General features: G+C 48.6%; 1 protein-coding gene across 5 annotated transcripts in view; it reads left to right on the top strand.

Moving 5' to 3' along the window:
* Nucleotides 1–23,830, top strand: part of adamts9 (ADAM metallopeptidase with thrombospondin type 1 motif, 9) — a 55,770-nt gene extending 31,940 nt beyond the window's left edge. For 3 of the 5 annotated variants that reach the window (XM_072714967.1, XM_072714971.1, XM_072714970.1), the window contains 15 exons: nucleotides 145–366; nucleotides 1,840–2,001; nucleotides 2,193–2,369; nucleotides 5,884–6,051; nucleotides 9,846–10,022; nucleotides 12,781–12,951; nucleotides 13,649–13,843; nucleotides 14,347–14,476; nucleotides 14,576–14,670; nucleotides 16,710–16,804; nucleotides 16,905–17,038; nucleotides 18,206–18,297; nucleotides 19,597–19,701; nucleotides 20,536–20,643; nucleotides 20,780–23,830. In XM_072714967.1, coding sequence (XP_072571068.1) covers nucleotides 145–366; nucleotides 1,840–2,001; nucleotides 2,193–2,369; nucleotides 5,884–6,051; nucleotides 9,846–10,022; nucleotides 12,781–12,951; nucleotides 13,649–13,843; nucleotides 14,347–14,476; nucleotides 14,576–14,670; nucleotides 16,710–16,804; nucleotides 16,905–17,038; nucleotides 18,206–18,297; nucleotides 19,597–19,701; nucleotides 20,536–20,625 — 2,013 coding nt within the window. In that variant the 3' untranslated portion in view covers nucleotides 20,626–20,643; nucleotides 20,780–23,830. The remainder of the gene's footprint in view (nucleotides 1–144; nucleotides 367–1,839; nucleotides 2,002–2,192; nucleotides 2,370–5,883; nucleotides 6,052–9,845; nucleotides 10,023–12,780; nucleotides 12,952–13,648; nucleotides 13,844–14,346; nucleotides 14,477–14,575; nucleotides 14,671–16,709; nucleotides 16,805–16,904; nucleotides 17,039–18,205; nucleotides 18,298–19,596; nucleotides 19,702–20,535; nucleotides 20,644–20,779) is intronic. The other 2 variants (XM_072714969.1, XM_072714968.1) reach the window with 2 other exon arrangements.

Here is a 23,830-nt window from a genome sequence, read left to right as displayed (position 1 = left end):
ATGAAAAAGTATGTTTATTAAGGAGGCCTAAAGACCCACACAAAAGACAGAATGTTCTCTAGCCTCTTTGTCCATTGGGAGTGACTGTGGAGCACGTTCCTTGTGCCTGAGGGTCTTTCTGTGTGTGTTCCTGTGCGTCTTCAGTGCTCCGTGACGTGTGGCCAGGGCAAGGCCACTCGGCAGGTGGCGTGCGTGAACTTCAGTGACCAGGCCATGCACACCAGCGAGTGTGATCCCGACGATCGGCCTGTGACGGAGCAGGAGTGCAGCATGCCCCACTGCCCCACGCGTCCCGACCCTCTGCCCAAAAACCGCTCACTGCCCCCCAGTGACCGAAGCCAGTGGAGGACAGGACCATGGGGAGCGGTGAGTCTCCCTCGAAGCTCTCCTCGTATCCCTGGATGAAGGCTGTTTGAAAGCTACTCCCCTCTATTCATCATCTTTATTTGTCATCCGCTTGGCTCTGATTGGCTGCGCAAACTGGGCTGTTTGAAATGAAATATGACCCCCTGTGAGACAGCCAGGGAAGAAATGGGCAGAACCACTGCGGGTGAAGACCTTGTGTAGCTGTCCACCACACCATCCTTAAAGGCATCCTGCTGACAGCCCAGCAATATCTACAGTAGCAGTCAAAAACGATGTCACCACCTTATTTTTTCCACTCTTTTTTGACACAACAGACCCACATCCAGAGCACAAATAAACATACTGTGCCGAGTGGTTGAGTCAGGTAGACGTTACTGTGTGTATTAACAGCAACTGTGGGTGTATTGCTAGCTGTTTAAACAATACTCATGGTTACATGGTAACGAAACACACACATTCCATGCCAAACTGTGTGGTTACATTACAACATTGCACTGTTTAAAGTGCAGTGCAGTGAAAGGCATGTCGGTAACAACATAATCATCACACATTTACATCAGCCAATCGTGGACAAGGAGTGGGAACAGAACAAACCATTCATTATAGCTCAGGGGTGGCCAATCTTATCCACAAAGGGCCGGTGTGTATGCAGGTTTTTGGGGTAACCTTTAGATCGCCTGTTCAAACCCAGGTGTGAGGACTCTTCAGCCAATCAGTCCTCTAATTAGTGACCTAATTAGGGAGTTGCAGCTAAAACCTGCATACACAGCGGCCCCTTGCAGATAACATTGGCCACCCCTGAGCTATAATAAATGGTTTGTTCTGATCCCACCCCTGTTATAGCTCATATGACGATGTAATGCCAAAAGAGCTGAAAGTAATCGTCTGAAATATTCCACTAGCTTTACTCTTCGATTCAACTCACCCCTAACTCGGAAGATAGTGTTTAGGTCGTTGGGGATTATTGGGGCCTGGTCATCTGTCACAGCACTCCATCTCTCTCCGTGCTGACAGAATAATACTACATAACCTCAAGTAATACTACATAACCTCAAGTAATACTACATAAAATCAAGTAATACTACATAACCTCAAGTAATACTACATAAAATCAAGTAATACTACATAACCTCAAGTAATACTACATAAAATCAAGTAATACTACATAACCTCAAGTAATACTACATAACCTCAAGTAATACTACATAACCTCGAGGCTTAGGATCATTATTTTGTTGAAAAACAATTGACTTTCAGCAGGTGTGTCCAGGATTTTGACTGGTTCTGTAAGTTCCCAGCTACCTCACTAGCTGGATTCCCACCTACCTCACTAGCTGGATTCCTCCCCTCATGTGGCAGTCGGCCTCCTCTGCAGCTTTGCGAGGGTCATGATTGGCCTGCCGCTCGGAGGCTTTACCCCCGAGGCACCAGGCCCCTGCCCCACTCTCTCTGACACAGCGCCCTCTACTGCAGTGCTCCAGCACTTGTGCCGGTGGCTTCCAGAGGCGTGTCGTCGTGTGCCAGGATGAGAACGGCAGCCCCGCCGGTGGCTGTGAGGAGCAAACCAGGCCCGAGGAGCTGAGGTCCTGCCAGTCCGGGCCCTGTCCGCAGTGGGTGTACGGCAGCTGGGGCGAGGTGAGCACACCCCCGCCATTCCCACTGTAACCTTTTTCCACTGTTACTGCGCCATTGGTCCTGTTGCTTAAAAATAAAGAGAGTCAACAGGCACCTGTAAGGCGCCCCTTTTGGGTGGGGGCCTGGGGAATGCCCCTCCTCCTTCACCCGGTCCCCTAAAAACCACCCCCCCCCCCAATCCCTGCCCCCAGTGCACAAAGCCCTGCGGCAACGGGATGAAGACACGGCAGGTGGTCTGTCAGTCCCTCACGGGGAGGCGCTTTCACGACCTGAGCTGCGACATCCTAGACAAGCCCCCTGACCGCGAGCAGTGCAACACGGAGCCCTGCCCTTCGAACCCCCACTGGAACGCTGGCCCCTGGAGCTCGGTACGCTCGTAAACATCGCCACTCACCCGTCACCCATCCATCGCCATGGAAACTAGCTTAAGAGCTAAACTGAAGACAGTAGCCCCATAGTCCCGGGGATCGTTAGAAGACGCGTAACGCGTAATACACACCACACGCCAATAGTACGTCAAAGGATGATGCGTAAAGATAATGAAACAAAGGGCACCTTTTTCAGCAATGTTTCTAGGTAATTGCCTAGCAGGTGAGACAACTCATCTAGATCTGGATGATCGCGAAAGGTTGCCCATTGCCAATTTAAAACTTTTCAAATAAAAAATTTGTTGCCCAATACACAATAGGTCAGCAATATTGCTCAAAAAGTTGCCTTGTGTATCATCAGCTTTACTGTACCCATTTAATTCTAGGCACTGTCATCACCTTTAGAGATAGCCCACTGATTTAGGACCAGTAGCTCCTTTCCAGACCAGTCTAGCTTATAAAATACTGCTGTTTAAGGCGTGACTTGCAGACACTGCTGTGATGGGCTGGCGCCCCCTCCTGGGCTATCCCCTGCATATGGGATTGGCTCTGGACCCCCCATGACCCTGCATAGGCCAAGCGGGTACAGAAACTGGAAAGATGGATTGATGCACGGATGGATTGAATCAGCTATACGTAGCATGAACCTGGCGTGTCGTTTTGTGGGCGTGGTCTTGTGATGTCATCGCACTCACTGCTGAAGTCTTTATGTGAAGTTGGTATTTGTCTTTAATATAGTTTTTATAGTTTTATAATATAGTTTATAATATAGTTTTATAATTTCTTGGAATATAAAGCTCATCTGTCAGACATCACTTGAAGCAGCATCTAGCCAGGAATTGATACACCCTTTAAGAGGTGCTCTAACGAATCAAGGAACTGAATTACATCATAGTACTGAGATAAATATTTTACAGGTGCTGTAATATTGTCATATTTAAGGTCATATTTTGGTACTTACTGTAAGAAACTCTGAATATACATAAGTATGTTTTTGCAAATGTGTGTTTATACAACATTACCTTTTTGACGTTTTTGCATGACAGCTTTCTGCTGTCGTTCGTGGTTATTTTAGCATAAAGATACTGGCTTTGCATCCATGTTTCTCAGATTCCACAAACGTTTCAGCAGGGGATCATTATTTTTCATGAGATCTGTCTCTCGGCCAGTCAGATGTCTACCTCATTCTCGAACGCAGAGTCCGCTCCTCCAAAAGGCCTGTGGGTTGTTCACATGCAGCCCCCCCCCCCCCCCGCAAGCCACTGGAAAATGTAACCCCCCTGTCCAGTTATACCTTCAACTCAAACTTTGACGTCTAGTTTAATGGTGTGTTAATACTCTTCAGAACAGGAGTGTGGGGTGAAGTCCTCACCAGTGCCAGATTTCAATGTTCACGCCAAAGGTTTTAAGGTGTTTATGAAGATGGTCTTTTTGAAGAAGCTTTCAAGCTTTAAAGATTATGCGACAGTTTTCCAGTGACCTGAGAAATCTGGTAAATGTATCCTGTACTGAGGTTATTTAGGCATTATTGTGTGCAGTGAATATATTATTAACAGAAAATGCTACATTTAACAGCCTTTTTAAATGATGTGTGGACCGCTAGCTTCACTGTTATGTACTTTGTGTACGTGTGTAAGTAATTTATTCGGTACTTCAGGACAATTGTGCTGAATGTTATTTAATTTTATACAAACATACATCATTTCACATTGTTCATTGTCAGCAATTAAAGTTAATTAGAGGCCATTACAGAAACATGATTCTTTGGTTTGTTTTCTGGCAAAACACACAAACCTCAGAGCGATGTTGTGGCCACAGACATGTATAATCACGTTCTTGTTAACATAATAAAAAGTGAGTATAACCTTTTTCTGAAACAAAAAAAAGCAACACGCATGTAATTTGTCTGTACATATTTAATGAAGGGTCAACACTGGATAGTGCGCGTGAACAAGGCTGCGTGTTATGATTTGACATGACTAGATCTGTTGGGAGTATGACAGGTTCATGACGGCTCTCCCAGCACCACTTAGAAACACAATGAAGCAGACAGACGACACATATAACCCGCCATACATGTAACACGTGCACCTGGAAATGGTCAGTGCACCTTTCAGCATACAGGTTCCATCCTGAATCATCCGGCTTGGCTCTGTGCTCCGCCCCGGACAGGTGACCCGGCTGAGAAGGGGATCCTGGGTAGCATTCGATTCGAGACAAACAACCATAGAATGAAATTCACAGCAATGCAAAAACACTGGAACTGTCTTCTTTTGCTTTGAGAAATTTGGTTCAGTCCTGCATCCTTTGTTTGAACATCAGGCATGTTTAAAGGTTGTACTGTAAGTGTAATTAACTGTGTTTTTTGCTGAACGATCAAGGTACGACGCCTCCTTCTTTGCCTGGCACCTTCAGTCGTGACATAGTGCTCTCGGTAATCTGTGTTCCACTTTGTGTACATACGTTCATTGCTGCATAAACTTATAGGTCGGCAGATTTTTTTCTGTAAAATAATGCTCCGAGTCCTGTGAGTATTAAATCTAGTAGACTTTGGTCAATGCTGTATTCCAGGTGTAAATGAAGTTTTTCAAAGAGCAGTTCCCTGCCAGACAGTTCACATTTTTACTCCCTGGGAGGGAGCAAAATCGTGGACTGTCTGCAGGTCCCCAAGGGCCAGATTGGGAAACACTGATCTAAGATAATGTCAGTTGTAAAGCAGGCCAGCTCAGCATCAGGATTCAGTTTGTCGTCATGGAGATGCTCTGCTGATTGGCTTGTGGTGTGTTAGTGGTTTCTACTTGTCAAGCATGCAAATCCCCACCCCCCACCCCCTTCTCTTTTGGGTCAGGGCAGCACACCTTTCAGCACCCCCAGTGGTAGGAGTGGGGGTTGACTCCACACAGAATGCTCATCCAGGATTGGTCTGGTGTTGGAGCCCCGCCCCCTTCCCCTCACGTCCTGACTGAGCACGTCAAACCCCAAATCGGAGTGCTCTCCCGTGTTGCCCGTCAGGGAGGTTAATCCTTTGGAAGCCCAGTGACCATGCGGGAGGGGATGGGGGGGGGTAGGCAGCATAGGCCCATTTGGCCAGCAGACAAAAACAGCCAATTACTGCGACTCCTGATTTAATCAGCATCCCACAGCCAGCCAGCCACGTCCTCCAGGGGAGACCCACAAGTTCAGCCTCAAGTTCTTGGGCATGATAAAGGTTTTTGCTGCACACTCAGCAGTCAGCACCGAGTTAGACATGTGACTTCTGTGCGGTTTGCAGTCCACAAAATTCTCTATTTGTTTACATCTAGTAGATGCTAATAACTGCATTTGATATGTTGGTTGGCCTCCTAAAGTCATACATCTATATAATTTTGTATTTTATTGCAAAGTCATTATGTAATTATGTGATTTTTCTTTTATATTGTTTTTAATCCGGTTAGTGACCCTTCCGCCATTGTACGTGTTTGAGCCTTCCAGTCAGCTGATTGACCTTTGACCTAGTCTCCTCCTCATGTCACAGTGTTCCGCAGCCTGCGGGAAAGGATACAGGTACCGCAAAGTGACCTGCGTGTCCCGATCCGGGAGGCCTGTTCCCGAGGAGAGCTGCCAGAAGCTGCCCCCCCCCAACAGGCAGCGGCGCTGCCGGGGGGGTCGATGCCCCAAGTGGAAGACTGGCAGCTGGGGAGAGGTGCGTCAAAATCGGCAGCTGAAATGTCCACCTCCCCTTCATATGCACAGCCCCCTGACCCAGGGGCTGCCTTAGCCTCAGAAATACCTACATACCCATCACTCCCCTTTCATCCATGAGTCTTTTTCGTACCATGGGACTGTAGCCTCATTTTTTGGTCAGACCTTGCCTTTGTAACCAGAGGCACCCCCAGGAACCGGTGACCCACCAGTGGGAACCCACTTACTGTACGAGACATGGCGGACTTCCCGACCTGCACTGGGACGTCCGGAAACCAGCCCGCATGTCCTCGTAGCCAGAAGGCACAGAACAGCACATCTGTGCACCATCCCTGGAAAGGGGGGAGCAGGGTCTGGCCTTCTGTGACGTCCACTTCCCAAGAGCTGGCTCCGGAGCACATGGAGCGCAGTGCAAATAGGGAAAACAGAGCGCATCCTCTGAAAGGGCTGTTGTTTCGAGTGCAGGGTGCATAAGGGGGGGGTCTACAGGTGCTTCAGGCGGGGGTGGGGGGTGAGGGGGAAGGAAACACAGCCTGTGAGTGTTCCCCTCGTCATGTGGCTGGTCCAAGGAGCTCCCTTCTGTGAGAGCCAATGAAAATAAGCCTCCACGACTGGAGACAGCACTGTCATTTCCAGTGGAAAACACTCCCCGGATTAGAGAGCAGATTTATGATAATATTCGTACACTGATGCACTAAATATCTGCTCCCACATGCTCTGACCCATTAAGGTTATTTGGTTTCATTAGACACCAGAAGGACACTATTGTTCTGGAAAAAACAAGCACTGACCAAAAAAAAAAACAATTCGGCGATGAAGAATCCCTAAAAATTTGTAAAAGAACAAATTAACTGGATTAAATTTCTGCCCGCAGTTTTTTCTGTTGGTATAATTTTCACCACAAAATGAATGGAGGGTGAGTGAGGATAGTTACAGAAAGCATCGTCTTTCCGGTTGAATATCTGTTCCAAAGAAGGATCCTTTGACATTTACGACTGCAAAACACGGCGAGGGAGAGAGACCTGAGTTCTGCCACTGCTGTGTGAAACATGATCTGTGTGTGTGTGTGTCTGTGTGTGTGTGTGTGTGTGTGTGGGTGTGTGTGTGTGTGCGTGTCTGTGTGTGTGTGTGTCTGTGTGTGTGTCTGTGTGTGTGTGTGTGTCTGTGTGTGTGTGTCTGTGTGTGTCTGTGTGTGTGTGTCTGTGTGTGTGTGTGTGTGAGTGGATTTACCTATCCTTATGGGGACACAATGTCCCCATAACGTGATAAATATCTGTTTTTTTTCCCTTATGGGGACCGGTTTCCTGGTCCCCATAAGGGAAAACTCTATTTTATAAAAAATGGTGACTGCTATGAAAAAACTAAAAATGCAAAAACTCTTGTATTTTGTTGGGTTACTTATGGTTATGTTTAGGGCAGGGTAGGGGTTAAGGTTGTCATAGTTAGCGTTAGCATTTTTCCCATTGAAATGAATGAGCGGTCCCCATAAGGATATGTTTACCCTACATGTGCGTGTGTGTGTGTGTGTCTGTCTGTGTCTGTGTGTCTGTGTGTGTGCTGTTACATTGTTATGCAGTCAGATTACATTAGCAAAGTGGAGATTTGGCTCATGTTTATAGACTTGGTAAAGGAGACTTGGAGAAAAAAACTGAAAAACAGCCCTTATGTAATAATAATAATAATAATAATAATAATAATAATAGTAATAAATGAATGATGATGATGATGATGATAACTCTGGCTCTGGCCAGGACATGTTAGAAGATGGTGATATTAATAATGAAGAAGAAGAATACTTTTTTTCCGGATCATTCCAGCAGATACCTGGATCTTCTTTCACTGGGAGATGGGAACTGGGAACATGCCCTTGAACAGGCCCTTCCCGCAGAGCTTTTCACTCTAATTCCCACGGTAGATCCCTGGGACGCGGCGGCGCGTGCATCTGGATGCGTTTACTCCTTCCTCCTGGGGCCCTCGCTGCCCCCTTGGCGCAGAGCCGTTTGGGCGGCTGGGTGGGCGAGGGCCGTGCTCACCACCCCCCCACAGGCACGTCGTGGTTATTAGCCGGGGAAAGGAGCCAGGGCGCCCTACTGGGATTCCGCCTGCTGAAAGGGGGGGGGCACACAACTGTTACGGACACTACATCGGTTACTAGCTCTACTGAAACATGGAAAATTACTTAATGGGAGCACTGCTTGGTATTTCATGTATGAAAATATGAAAACAATCTGAAATGCTATATAGACATGAAAGTAGAAAAACAATCTAATGTGCTGCACAGTGATTGTAGCGGACACCACGTTTCCAGGTCAAACGTGAAACTCTGCATCGGTGTAAAAGCTAACTCCCAGAAAGAGTAACTTTCTGTGTTGATAAAATGTCTGATATTGTGCGACTGTAACTCCCAGAGCGTGTATCTACCACCTCCATCTAGAGGAACAATGTGAGGGACAGTTGGGGCGTCTGTAACTCCAGGGACAGTGTAAAGCCCCTATTGCACAGTTTCTGCGCAGACCTTAACCCAAACGCAGACTTTAACCCTCAGGATTACAGGTCTGGTCAGTGACGAAAGCAATGAACGGATACACAAAATCGATACTCAGAAAAGCAGAAACTGGGCTTACAAGCATCTCTCCCATCTCACCTTAAAATCATTCCTTTCATCACTATCATTGCATTGTTCAAACAAGATTTTGACTACTGGTGAGCCAGAGGTGAACTTCCTGTGAGCTGTAACATTCGGTAAGTTTAGATCCTGATGTGAATCATGCAGAAGAGACTGAGAGGTTACGGCTCATTGTTTAGAAATCAAACGCGATTTTTCATGTCATGAAACAGAACGAAGCATTACGCCCATCAACAGGATCAACCACTGCTGACATGTCAAACAAGAAAATAAGGCTGTTGCTATATTATTCATAAAAACTAGTTTGCGTTACTTGTTCACTGAACATGAAAATATGAATTTCCTGCTCACAAGATAAACAGTTTTAGTTTTTGTTAATAATTTTTTGTTATTTTTGTTAATAATTGTTAATAATATCCTAGATGTTACATCTGTTGTGCACTGCAGAAATTTGAACAACTAAAAGAATACAGTTATTAAAGTCAATTCTTTTAAGGTAAAATATTGCATAAAGTTGAAAAAGTTGCAGCGGAAAGTGGCTTGTTAACAGACGGTTAGAATTGCGTATACAGTGATGGTACCTTCCTCCTTATTGAGCAGTGTTGCCGGGCAGTGCTGCTGACCAGTGTTGCCGGGCAGTGCTGCTGACCAGTGTTGCCGGGCAGTGCTGCTGACCAGTATTGCCGGGCAGTGGTGCTGACCAGTTTTGCCGGGCAGTGCTGCTGACCAGTGCTGCTCAGGCACTTTCCCATTGATATTGGGCAACAGATTTCTATTTGAAAAACTTTGCTCGGCAGTGGGCAACATTTTGCAATCATCCAGATGATTTTGCCGTTTGTCTCACCTGGTTGGCAATTACCCAGCAACATTGAGCAAGAAGTTGCCCTGTGCATCACCTTAATCTTCATTTAATATTTCCAGTAACTGTCGTGAGCACATCTATATGTCTATTTCCTTCATATATCATATATTGAACAATGAGAAATATCAGTATCATCCGGTCTGTGTATTAAGCTGGAAGTCCGGCATGCTGAGGACTCATTCTGCTGAAGCAGCTGACCTGTCACTGTCCCGGCTGCCACTTACGCCTTCGACATCCCCGGCTGTCACTTACGCCTTCGACATCCCCGGCTGTCACTTACGCCTTCGACATCCCCGTCTCCCCACAGTGTTCCTCCTCGTGCGGCAGAGGGGTGCAGACGCGGGAAGTCGTCTGCGACATTGCAGAGGAGGGCAGCGCCGAACACTCAGAGTGCCCACTGTCCGCCCGGCCACCGTCCAGCCAGACCTGCCAGGTCGCCGAGTGCCCGGAGACCTACCGCTGGACGGAGGGAGACTGGACAGAGGTGAGCACCAATCCCCTCCAGGAGCCTGGAGACAGAGAGAGAGAGAGAGTCTGCCAGAAGCGACCTGACCAAAGGAGCTGGAAGCTGGACTGGGGGGTGAACTGTCTCCTGGTCTGTCAGGTCCAGGTTCATGTAATTGCTGTAATTGCGTGCCGGCCGGCATAACATCGCCGCTCGCGCCTTCTGAATCAGCAGGATTCTTTCTTAAGAGCACTAATCTGTTATGGCCCCTGTTTAAAGACGGTGTCTGTCCCTGACTCGGCTATGGGGGCGGCCCCTTTGCCTGGCAGATCCATAGCACAGCCTGCACCCCCTCTTTCAAATAAAGTCTATATATATATATATAAATTGAGAGAATTCAAACCTAGGTAGGTCAGGAAGCAGCATGAAATTTCTACACGTAGCAAAGGAGCATAATTAGGTGAAATCCCCACTTGGAGACTGTGACCCCCCCCGCCGGCTTTCGCATCTGGAGCCCATTATGAGCGCTTACTCTGCTCTTGGACGCTGGGTGGGGGGTGTTGCCCCGCAGAGGGCTGGGGGGCTCCTCGCCCTCTCTGAACTGTACTCAGGGCATGTGACGTGATTCTCACAAATAGGTACAACATCCTTGGATGGTAATTAGCCGCCATTGTATGTGGAACACGTGTGCCTGTCTGCCTGTCTGTCTGTGTGTCTGTCTGTGTTTCTGACTGTCTGTCTGTCTGACTGTGTTTCTGACTGTCTGTGTGTCTGTCTGACTGTGTGTCTGACTGTGTTTCTGACTGTCTGTGTGTCTGTCTGTCTGTGTTTCTGTCTGTCTGTCTGTGTTTCTGTTTGTCTGCCTGTCTGTCTATCTGTGTTTCTGTCTGTCTGCCTGTCTGTCTGTGTTTCTGTTTGTCTGCCTGTCTGTCTATCTGTGTTTCTGTCTGTCTGTGTTTCTGACTGTCTGTGTGCCTGTCTGACTGTGTTTCTGTCTCTATGTGTGTCTGTCTGTCTGTGTTTCTGTCTGTCTGTCTGTCTGTGTTTCTGTTTGTCTGCCTGTCTGTCTATCTGTGTTTCTGTCTATCTGGGTTTCTGTCTGTCTGTCTGCCTGTCTGTCTGTCTGTGTTTCTGTCTATCTGTCTGTGTGTCTGTCTGTGTTTCTGTTTGTCTACCTGTCTGTCTATCTGTGTGTCTGTCTGTCTCTGTGCCTGTCTGTCTGACTGTGTTTCTGTCTGTCTGTGTGCCTGTCTGTCTGACTGTGTTTCTGTCTGTCTGTGTTTCTTTTTAACTTCATGTTTTTCCCAAATATGCACAAAGGTTTATTTGGTTTGCTTTGAGAGAAATAAACAACCTAATCTTTGTAGGACAGTGTACCTCCTTGCACTGTTAGTGAATCTCAAAAGCAACATGCAAACATGAGAATAGGAGCCTCAGAATTTACCTGCCTGACAGGGCATGAGGACAGAGACTGATAAATAAGGGCAGGGTTTGCTTGTCTGTGGATAAGATCAATCAGCAAGAATAAAACACTGTAAGTTGCTGCCAGGTCACAGAAGGGAACACAGAGTCTGTTCAGAACCCTTGGGGCCTAGAAGTATTTGCATTTTCTTAGAAAACATGGTAAGACGCCTATAATTGTATTGCCGGCTTCAAAAGGAATTCTAAACATTTGACTTTGTGCCTGTGAATTTTGAATTTGAAAACAGCCTTTATATGGCACGCCCCTCTCTGTCACATTTAGGGGGGGCACGACTTGTTTGACAAGGTTGAACATAGACCAGGACGCGGTCCGGCTGGTATGCATTTGGGACGCCTGAGGCGGTCTCCGTATCCCCTCGCATTCATGACGCATAGTTGTGTATACGGCACTCAGGACCAGGAGTTCAGACACTATGGGGAATTGGCCACTGGTGATTCACGGTGACCTGGGGGTTGATGCCGCGGACGTGTGTAATACATTTACCAATGTAACCCATTGTCATCTTCATTTACAAAAGCAGCCATTGCTGGATTATAGCGACAAGAGAGCATAAACTTATATACTGGTAGAGTTTCTTCCCCGGTAATAACCGACCATCCCTCTGTCACTGTCTGACTGGTGACCGGTTACAGGTTACATAAGAGCCTTGAGTTTTGCCCTGTAGAGGAAAATGCTTCAATCACTCCGTCTGCTTCACACGGAATGCGCTTATATTTTTGCACATTTATGCATTTAGCAGACACTTTTATTCAAAGCGACATACATTTGAGAGAGCAGTGTCAGACCCTGGGGTAACTGGGGTTAAGGGCACAGTGACACCACGGTGAAATCACAAATCCAGCCGTGAGATTTGAACTAGCGACCTCCTGATCACGGGCAGCTGTGAGCCACCCCTTTTCGCGTTACATTTCTTGCACTAGTAACCTAGTCATCATGGCGTTTTTCATGGGAATAGCTGTCCTCTCACAGGGATTTGTAATGTCTTCTATAGCTCTCGCCCCCATGGTAACCAAACGTCACTAGGCGTTTGGATGAAGCTCAGTGGAGGAGAGATTCCACCTTCCTGGCTCCTTGACATCTGCGTGCTTGTGTACTCTCTGCCTTACTGCCTTACGTTGTTTTGAACTAAAATGTTCGATAAATCTCACCCACGGGCTCCAGTCTGCTTAGACCCTTGCTTTGACAGAAGTACTTAATTCTCCCTCGCCACGTGGGACACGGTCCCAGACGGCCTTGGGGATTCGCGCAGCCTCTCCTCGCGCCGGCGGCGCTCATGCACCCGCTTACCGGCCTTGGTGTCTGCTTGTGTTGCAGTGCAGCCAGAGCTGTGGGTCGGGGCACCGACTGCGGGAGCCGTTGTGCCTGAATCGGAACGGGGAGCAGGTGCATGATGCGCTCTGCGCAGAGCTAACGAGGCCGGCCGACACGGAGAGCTGCAATCTCCAGCCATGTGACTTCCTGTGGATCACTGGGGAATGGTCAGAGGTGAGACCCGCCCCCACCCATCAAACACAAGCGTTGAAGAGGCCGGACACCCACATAGAAATCCAGGCCGGCACACTGGGAGCGGAGAGCACTTTCAAGGCAGATAGACATGGCGGTGTGAGAGCGAAGAGAAGCTTCATCGGGCTTCAGCAGACGCAATTACCATCAAATATAACAGTGAAATCACAGAGCAGTGCAGCTGATTGGCCCTGATGGTTCGTCAAGTCAGGACACACTGCCAGCTCTCTGTAGGAGGTTTGTATTTAAGTCAAAGTAGCCAAGAGCTCCCCAGGAAGCCTATAAGGCCACCATTTTATGAAGCATGTACATTCCTCAGAGCTAATCTTTGACCCACACATTCCTGTGTTTATGAACACAGAGTCAGATCGTCAAAGCAGCCATGTTTGTCTTTGCCGTGCCCTAATAAGTGCTCACCCTCAGTGAGTTTCGATTGATCGTTAAAGTCGTTTAGGTCACTTAACATGCTGCAGCGTTTGTCAGTCAGCTGTTACGTGTTTGAAATTCCACACACTGGGCGTTTCAGTGGTTTGACCTGATCACCGCGTAGCATTTGTGAGCCTGGGGCAGATCAGGTCATCTGTGATCCGCCGATTTAAATTCACACCCATGTTGGCCTTAACATCCTAGTACCAGGATGCTAACCGCTCTCTCACCATCACGATTGCCTTCGTACCAGTGCTCGGTAACCTGTGGACAGGGCTACCGGAGAAGACTGGTGTCTTGCAGTGAAGTGCATTCTGGGAAGGATCATTATGAATACGGGTACCAGTCGTCATTCAGCTGCCCTGGGACGCCGCCGGAAAGCGTGCTGGTGTGCAGCCTGCCCCCCTGTCCTCATCCTCAGGCCTGGAGGGCCGGGATCTGGGGACCGGTGAGTAACCTGTAAAATCAGACTACATAAGCGATCATATGAAGGACACAAACCGCAAAGATGGTCCCTCTGTCTGCAGAAAAACAAGGCACATTGTTCTTGAATTTGAAAGGAGATGTAAGAAGCTGTGTGTGGGCTTCCTAAGTGCCTCAGCTACATGACATTCTGTTGTACGGAATCATACTTGCATTGTTATGTGTATAAAGCTTAAAACCCTCCTTGCTGTGGTTTGCAAAACTCCTGGTCCACATCAAAGGTGCACAGACAGACGTTGGGGTTAAAGCTCTGCCTTGCAGGGCGGGGAGGCTGGTCTGTTTCCTTCATGGCACCGTTAGGAAGTCACGGTCATTGGGTATTGCGGCCTCATCATATTTCCCAGTTAATTTAGTGGTTTCCAGTTTGCCGGGAAAGGGCTTATTGTTACCCAGCAGAATATGGAGCGTGTCATCCTGAGGGGGGTGTGGGACGTGCGTGTTTATGAGCCAGTGTCCCCCCCCCCCCAGTGCTCTGTGACCTGTGGCGAGGGGGTCAGTGAGCGGACCGTGCAGTGCGTGACCTCCGACGGCGAGGACAGCGAAGGCTGCCCCCCCCAGGACAAACCCGAGGGACGCCGGAGGTGCAGTAGCCCTCCCTGTGAGTGACACTATGTTATGGAAAAGTCTGCTCCCCGCCCCGCCCCCACCACCCTCGCTGCCCCACGCTGACCCCTAGCCCCCCTCTCTGCCTCCCCAGGCCATTTAGCAGCCAGCTGCAGTGAGGTCCAGCGGCTAACTGGCCTCCTGCACGACGGGGAGCAGCTGCTCCGCATCGAGGGGAGGGCGCTGACGGTGAGGCTGTGCGCGCCGCTGTCGTATCCATTAACACTGTCTCACATGCCATGGCGGACACAGCTAACCGGAACGTTAGCTTCCATTACCGCTAATCTGCTAACTCCAAAGTTTAACTGGATAACGCTAAACTGATAAACCACTGAAAATTAAGCGGAAGCCAACATTAACTGCTGTCCACCAGTTTTGATTTTTAGATCTGAAACCCTTAAAAACATACCTAGTGAGCTAAAATTTTAACTTTTTAACACTGAAGTGTTGTTTGTCAGACTAGAATGATGACCAGGGGATATTTAGGACTTACCCAGTTGGGTGTGGTTGGATTCTCTGTAGTCTATGGGATAAATCAAAATTGCAATATTCTTTCTGTTATACAACAACAACAACAAATTTATTTTTGTATAGCGCATTATCACAACATTACATTGTCCCAAAGCGCTTTACAGCATCCCCACCCAAAGCCCCCAGTGAGTAAGCCATAGGCGACAGTGGCAAGGAAAAACTCCCCAGAAGGAAGAAACCTTGGGAGGGACCAGACTCAAAGGGGGAGCTCATCCTCCAGGGGGCAGCAGAGGGAACCCTAACCCTAACCAGACTCAAAGGGGGAGCCCATCCTCCAGGGGCCCGGCAGAGGGAACCCTAACCCTAACCAGACTCAAAGGGGGAGCTCATCCTCCAGGGGGCAGCAGAGGGAACCCTAACCCTAACCAGACTCAAAGGGGGAGCTCATCCTCCAGGGGGCAGCAGAGGGAACCCTAACCCTAACCAGACTCAAAGGGGGAGCTCATCCTCCAGGGGGCAGCAGAGGAAGCCCTAACCCTAACCAGACTCAAAGGGGGAGCCCATCCTCCAGGGGGCAGCAGAGGGAACCCTAACCAGACCCAAAGGGGGAGCCCATCCTCCAGGGGGCAGCAGAGGGAACCCTAACCCTAACCAGACTCAAAGGGGGAGCCCATCCTCCAGGGGCCCGGCAGAGGGAACCCTAACCAGACTCAAAGGGGGAGCCCATCCTCCAGGGGGCAGCAGAGGAAGCCCTAACCCTAACCAGACCCAAAGGGGGAGCCCATCCTTATATTCTGTTTGCGAGATATAAACGTCTTTGTCAATGAAGCCCTATTCTGCAACCAGCCTGTGCTGATATTTTTCCCTCAGTGAAACCGCTGGGGGATTATCAACATGACGGCGATTAGCCAGAACTACGAAAGAGGCTGTCAGCTCGTTATTGGTCTTTAACTCTGTCAGTCAGAACCCGGAAAATACAAGCAGGGGCTTGTATCATGAAGCAGGACTTCTTGCTTAGCCGGATTTAAGATAGTCTGGATTAAATGTAAGTGAATGAACATAAAGTCCATTTAAATTAGGGCACCTTAAATCCGACAGGTTATCTGGCTAAGCACGAAATCCAGCTTCGTGATACAGGCCCCTGTTCTCCACTTAGTTCAAGGTACCCCCGATTAAGTGGATTTTATCTTCATTTACGTACATTTAGCCCAGACTACCTTAAATCTGACAAGTTATCAACTAATCACATGTTACGTAGTCAGCCAATAGCGTGCCAGATTGCAGACACATTCACAACAACCAAGAACAAATATGTATGATCTTAGGGTTTGCAAAAAAATGTGGATTTACAGTTAGCAGGAAAAAAAAGATATCAGAAGCTAATTAGTCTGCTAACAGTTTTTAAAGGTAGCGGAAATGCTAATCCGCTAACAATAAAATTAGTGGTTAGCGGATTAGCGAAGCCCTGCCCACCACTGCTCATATGTATGTAAATGTTCAGCAGGAGACTGTAGCTTTTGTGTGAAATTTCTACACCTGTTTTAAGAATGATTAATCTTTTCCACTGAGCCTCTGTATTACAAAGAAGTCTTAATATACACAATGGAGAATTCCCCAACCGATTTTTTTTTTTGGGCACTGGTCAATCTTGGCTCTTACATGTGAAACTCCAGGGATCTCCAGTTGTCCTCCAGACCTGTTTTTGATGCTGCGGGCCTTTGCAGACAGTGGTTCACCTTCTCTCCCGTTGCCCCCAGATCTACTGTGCAGACATGCACTCAGGCAGCCCCAAGGAGTACATCACGCTGAGGGCGGGCAGCACAGAGAACTTCTCAGAGGTCTTCGGGTTCAGGTGATAGTGCACCTCGGCCTCAGTAGTGACCCCAGGGGACAGTTTTCTTCTCTCCATGGCTAACGGAGGACCCTCTCTTGTGCATTTTCCTCCATCTCAGGCTCAGCAATCCCATGGAGTGCCCCTACAACGGCACTCGGCGAGAGGACTGCAACTGCCGCAAGGACTACATCGCGGCTGGCCTGTCAGCCTTCAGCAAAGTCCGGCTAGACCTGGGCAAGATGCAGATCATCAGTGAGTCACTAGGGGGTGCTCCATCAACAGCTTCTAGGGCTACATTCCGCCATCCCCCTCCGCTGTTGCCCTGGTGACCTCTGTATTAAGTTCACGGGCCTCTGCCACACTGTAATAGAGCAGCATTCCCACCTCGGAGGAAGAGATGAGAAGGATGACCCTGCCTTCCTGAAAGGGCCTTACGGTCACATGTCGTATGTAAAGCCGGTATTTTGCACATCCTTTTGCACGGGTCACATCCACCCCCCAAAATTTCCCACTTGTTCCTTGTCACCACTGCTGATGCATCACACAGAAACTCCCGCAGTCAGTCGCTGACATCTTGCCCATTTTGTCGGCCTCTTCCTTCTGCCGTAACTAAAGCGTGGTCCTCCTGACAGAGCACCCAGAATCCTGTTTGCTGGTAAACAAACACATGTCTACAGTATGTCTGCAAAGTCATTTTAATCCTCACTAATGTCATGCTTATTACTAAGCTGTTCCTACCCTATACCCAGATTGTTCCAAAATAATGTCTAACGTAACCCATAATACAAGGATTCCCGGAATCATAGTGATCCGACTTCCTAAAAATATTTGGTGGGAAAATAAGATGCCGATACTTCCAAAGAGTGATAATATGGCACATGGTTCTGTTAATCGCCAGAAGTCGGGTTTGTGCCGGGCTGGATTACCCCCCCCCCCCCCAGAGACGCCCCTGCAGATGCACGGGCCAGGCAGTCACATGATGTGCAGGGGAGAGATGTGTTCTCTGACAGCAGCGCTGGTTCTCCTGCGGGCCCACAGACATGTCCACTGGGAATCTCTTATGTTGGTTCCGAAGATGCAGCGAGACCCGGACAAGAGCCCCCTCGTTTTCCGCCAAATTGTGCTGATGTTTAATTATGACCAAGTATGAGGGTTAATTGGTTCAAGATGTGCTTTATGGTGGCGGAGTAGCTGACAGTTACAGCGGTGAGGACCCCAGGTTTAGCCCCCAGGCCACAGATCGCCGCCACGCTTCTAATTACACTGACATAAAGGAAGGAGTCGCTGCTCCTCGCGGGAAAGCGGGGAGCGGATTTGGAGGAGGCGTCTTCTTCACGGGCCGGTGACATGGAGCTGAGGCGCCTGTGCAGGCTGTCATCTGTCCCCTGTGCTGATCGAGAACCTTCTCTGCTCTCTTAGCCACCGACTGGCAGTTTTCCCTGACACAGGAAGGCCACCAGGTGCCCTTCGCTACAGCTGGTGACTGTTACAGCGCTGCCCAGTGTCCGCAGGTGAGCATGCACTTATCCGTATCCCATGTAGCCCTCTCCATTTCTGTCTGCCTGCCTGTTTGCCTGTCTGCCTGCTTGTCTGCCTTCCTGTCTGTCTGCCTGCCTGTTTGTTTGGCTGCCTTCCTGTCTGCCTGTTTGCCTGTCTGCCTGCTTGTCTGCCTGCCTGTTTGCCTGCCTGTCTGCTTGGCTGCCTGCCTGCCTGTCTGCTTTCCTGCCTGCCTGTCTGTCTGCCTGCCTGTTTGCCTGCCTGCCTGTCTGCTTTCCTGCCTGCCTGCCTTCCTGTCTGTTTGCCTGCCTGTCTGCTTGGCTGCCTGCCTGCCTGTCTGTCTGCCTGCCTGTTTGCCTGCCTGTCTGCCTGCCTGCCTGTCTGCTTTCCTGCCTGCCTGCCTGTCTGCTTGGCTGCCTGCCTGCCTGTCTGCCTGCCTGCCTGTCTGTTTGCCTGCCTGTCTGCTTGGCTGCCTGCCTGTTTGCGTGCCTGTCTGGCTAACTGCCTGCCTTCCTGTCTGTTTTTCTGCCTGTCTGTCTGCCTTCCTATCTGTTTGGCTGTTGGTCTGCTTTCCTGTCTGTCTGTCTGCCTGCCTGTCTGTCTACCTATTAAGCCATGTGCACAGCAATCCATCCACCTTCCATAACTAGGATGCCAGACTGTCGTGAGGCACACACATATACACACACACATGGACACACACGCACACACACATTCAGACACACACACACATACAGACAGACACACACACACTCACACACACACACGGTATCACACTACAGACAGTTTAGAGACTCCCAGGCAATGACCAGTTTTATCCATATCTGGAGCTGATTTCATAGGTGCCCTAAAAACTGCTGTGAATTCCTGCTACGGCGTGTTTATAAGAGTGGCATTAGGCTTACGTTTACAGACCCCCCAGCCCCCACCTCGGAAGGGGGGGCGTTACATTTACAGAGCTCCCCTCCCACCCCAGGACACCATCTGCCTAAGAGCACTGTCAGAAGGGAGCCCCCCCCCCCCCGGTAACGGATGGCTGCAGGACACCGTGTGATCGCGGATACGCTTTATCCATGGCCAGTCATAACTTTGTGGGGGGGGACGTACCACTCCTGACTTTCCCTCATCCATCTTTGTTCACTGCGGACCATGTGACAGGAACCAAAGAACATGCAGACACATATTTGTTTATTTCTCGTCTTACTTCTTTCTCACTAAGTACATATTTCTTTTTGCTGCTTCACCGAGTGCCGAGCACCACTGGCGCCACCTTCTGGCGAGCTTGGGTGCGAATGAACTGCTGTGTTTCACAGGGGAGGTTCAGCATCAACCTCGCGGGGACCGGTTTTCTCGTGGCTGAGGACACAAAATGGATCGCCCAAGGAAACTATGCGGCAGCAAACATACAAAAATCACAGGTGACCGGAGAAACAGTCCCCAACCCCCACCCATGGCCCCCCCTTATCGTTCTCAGTTATCAGATACTAATCACACTGTACTTAGATGTAATTACATCCTAACTTTTCATAGTTACGATTTCATGGTCATGCACTCTGTCACTAACTGAGCAGGAAATATTTACACCCGACCATTTAGGAATGAAAGAACACGCTAATTTTCCCGTAGCATGAAGCTTAGTCAGGCATCTGCGGCTCGCGTTCTACACACGAACGAATCCCCGGGCCCTCTTTACCCACTGGCCTTCTCGCGGCAGCTCCGGGAGGGGCCCCGGCTTACTAGGGGGACTTACGACAAAGTTATTAATGGCAAACAGAGAGGGAACGGAGAATGGAGAGCAATAGAGAACAATGGAAGACCTGCGCTTCCTTCTGAACTGTACAGAACAGAATTACATCTCGTGGAGTCGAGATGAACCTTATTGCGGAGACTATGAGCTACACAGGATTATGGATCTCCTGAGTGCTGCCACGGGCTGCTTATCTTAAAGACACGTGAACCTAGACCCCAGACCCCTTCTGGAGGCAGTTTGTGGGCCAATGGGTAGCTCAGAGACGTAGGCAGTGTGCCATCTCTGTCAGTTTGCCGGCAGAATGATCACATAGCTGATGGACTGTAAGCAAGGCATTTTACTGCCCTGGGGAAGCCAGCTGACCCTGGTCCCTGACTCTGAGGCTTGATCTCAGTCATTGTGTGTGTGCCTGTACCTCTCAAGGAGAACTGAGGAATGCAGAAGCCAGCCCAACTCTTCTGTCGATGCTGGCATGGCACTGAAGTTCCACTTTATTCCACAGGATGGCAGCAAAGTGACGGGAATGTGTGGAGGGTACTGTGGGAAGTGTACTCTGTTCAATGGCTCTGGCTTGCATGTCAAAGTGAAGTGATTCTGGAGCAGACAGCAGGTATTTCACCTTTTTCTTATATACAATGCCTGATATTTGAATGTAATATTACCAGATAGATAAACCATTAATGAAAATTCAATGAAGATTCACACTAAAACATACAAGCTAAAATTTGTTTTTTTTCTTTTGACAGACGTCACCGTGTTTTACAAGACCTACGGTGCTACAATTCAAAGCCTTATCTCTCGGAATGACCTCTGTGCCCTGCGACATGTAAATATGTAAACTAGACATTGTACAAACTGTACATAGCAATTTCTGACATTTTTATGAATTATTTATGATACTCACATTTATTTTTATATGGGTAATTATTTAAATTTTTTAAATGGGTGGCAGGCTGTCGCATCAACTTCCACGAAACGAAGCGAACACAGTTTTTGAGTTTCGTTATAGTCTAACCCCGAAATTCCAGGTTAGAATAAACTACTGCTGGAGCTGGGTAACATAACGAGTCACTCGTGAGGCTCGCTGCGACTGGTGTGGCCGAGAGGATCAGCCAGTGCACTGCTGCGGAGGTGGGCCTTTACCGCTGCGTTAGTAGGTGGGCCTTTTCCGCTGCGTTAGTAGGTGGGCCTTTACCGCTGCGTTAGTAGGTGGGCCTTTTCCGCTGCGTTAGTAGGGCCTTTTCCGCTGCGTTAGTAGGTGGGCCTTTTCCGCTGCGTTAGTAGGTGGGCCTTTTCCGCTGCGTTAGTAGGTGGGCCTTTACCGCTGCGTTAGTAGGTGGGCCTTTTCCGCTGCGTTAGTAGGTGGGCCTTTTCCGCTGCGTTAGTAGGTGGGCCTTTTCCGCTGCGTTAGTAGGTGGGCCTTTACCGCTGCGTTAGTAGGTGGGCCTTTACCGCTGCGTTAGTAGGTGGGCCTTTTCCGCTGCGTTAGTAGGTGGGCCTTTTCCGCTGCGTTAGTAGGTGGGCCTTTACCGCTGCGTTAGTAGGTGGGCCTTTTCCGCTGCGTTAGTAGGTGGGCCTTTTCCGCTGCGTTAGTAGGTGGGCCTTTACCGCTGCATTAGCAGGTGAGCCTTTACCGCTGCGTTAGTAGGTGAGCCTTTACCGCTGCGTTAGTAGGTGAGCCTTTACCGCTGCGTTAGTAGGTGGGCCTTTACCGCTGGGGGGAAGGGGGGTGTTTGCATGGTGAGCAGCATAATCTGCTTGTTGAGTTACAGGAGCTGTTGTCTCTTCTTTAGGCAGCTGTGAGTAGTTTGGCACCCAGGTAACCTTTATCGATCTGTGCAAAACCGAGGCGCATGAAATGAGGCAGAGGGCCCCAGTCAGGCATCAGCCGGGACGGGCCTGTGGGATGCTCGATTATTTTCACTGGTTATGATTTCTGAGTGGTGAGAAACGGACACTTAGTGATATTTTAATTAACTACAGGGCTGCTGGATGTGGGCTTCTCTCACCAGCTATGGTTTTCTAGTGATGAAAGCGATTCAGTTAAGGGCAGGAATGGTGTGTCACAGTACCACTGCAAGCTCACGTCCATCCATCATACTAAGGTGCGCGTCAAACTGCACACTGTTCTTTTTGTATCACAGTACCAGTTGACCAGTTAACTGTTTTTTCATTGTAATGTTTCATAAGATGACAAGTTCAGTGTGGTTAATTCACTATTGTTTTATTGTTAAAGGAAAAACAATCAGGGTACTTTTTTCATTCTGTGCATTCTTTTTTATTTTTTGAAAGGCAACTGTTTCTGAGAGTCAGCGATAACTGGCTCAGATTTAATAAGCCACACGTACAGCAGTTGGCTTCTTCTTTTGTCCATTTTACTTATTAGCTGTGTGGGTAGCTGACCTCCGCTGTGGAGTCGAGATACGTTTCATGTACTGGGAGGGATTTGCATGGAGACGCTTGTAGGGTTACAAGTTACCAAGGACTGAGAAATGGAGAGCCCACAGAACCAGGGGACTTCTTCATATGACCAGGCGAATACCTCACACGACCAGGCGACTTCCTCACACGACCAGGCGACTTCCTCACACGACCAGGCGACTTCCTCACACGACCAGGCGACTTCCTCACACGACCAGATGACTTCCTCACACGACCAGGCGACTTCCTCACACGACCAGGCGACTTCCTCACACGACCAGATGACTTCCTCACACGACCAGGCGACTTCCTCACACGACCAGGCGACTTCCTCACACGACCAGGCGACTTCCTCACACGACCAGGCGACTTCCTCACACGACCAGATGACTTCCTCACACGACCAGGCGACTTCCTCACACGACCAGATGACTTCCTCACACGACCAGGCGACTTCCTCACACGACCAGGCGACTTCCTCACACGACCAGATGACTTCCTCACACGACCAGATGACTTCCTCACACGACCAGGCGACTTCCTCACACGACCAGGCGACTTCCTCACACGACCAGATGACTTCCTCACACGACCAGGCGACTTCCTCACACGACCAGGCGACTTCCTCACACGACCAGGCGACTTCCTCACACGACCAGATGACTTCCTCATGTCTTATTTAAGTACAATCCAGCTAAACACACTACTGCCTGAGCAGATGGGTGCTTTTGTTGCCTTTCGTAAAAAAAAAAAAAAATCCTCAAAATTGCTGTGAGATCAACTATTTAAATGTGAACTGCTTTGTTTGACACTTGACAATAACTCGTATCCTGTTCTGTTCATATTTCTCATATTTTCAATGCATTTTCTCAGGTGTGGTAATGACGTGTTACAGCTTTATACTATGTTTTCCATACTTACATGTAGCAATTTACAATTGACATCATTTTGATATCTGCAATATTTTCACCGTGTAATAGGAATTTGCTTTTTGTGGTTATGGTTCTCTCTTGTATTTTACCCTGAATGAGATGTTTCAGTTCACAATAACAGGTGATACACATCTGTAACATGCATTAATATTTATTACTCTCACTGGCTGTAAATAGACTGTTTACCGCGGACGAGCTGTTGCCAATAATAATGTGAGCACTTTGTGTCATTAATTTACTGCATGCCTCAAACATTTATAACAGGAAATAGTAAGAATGTGCAAAGTGATTGTTCCATCCATTGAGTCCATCCATAAAAATCCCTTCATATCACTCACTCCACGTACAAATATTGATGTGCATAAATTCTATTGATGTTTTACATCAAATTGTTAACGAATAAGGGAAACACCCAAGGAAATAAAGTGACTTCAACGCTGCTTA

This window comes from Paramormyrops kingsleyae, chromosome 8 (genome assembly GCF_048594095.1).
Source record: "Paramormyrops kingsleyae isolate MSU_618 chromosome 8, PKINGS_0.4, whole genome shotgun sequence".
Lineage (NCBI taxonomy): Eukaryota > Metazoa > Chordata > Actinopteri > Osteoglossiformes > Mormyridae > Paramormyrops > Paramormyrops kingsleyae.
This window is presented reverse-complemented; position numbering and strand designations above follow the sequence as displayed.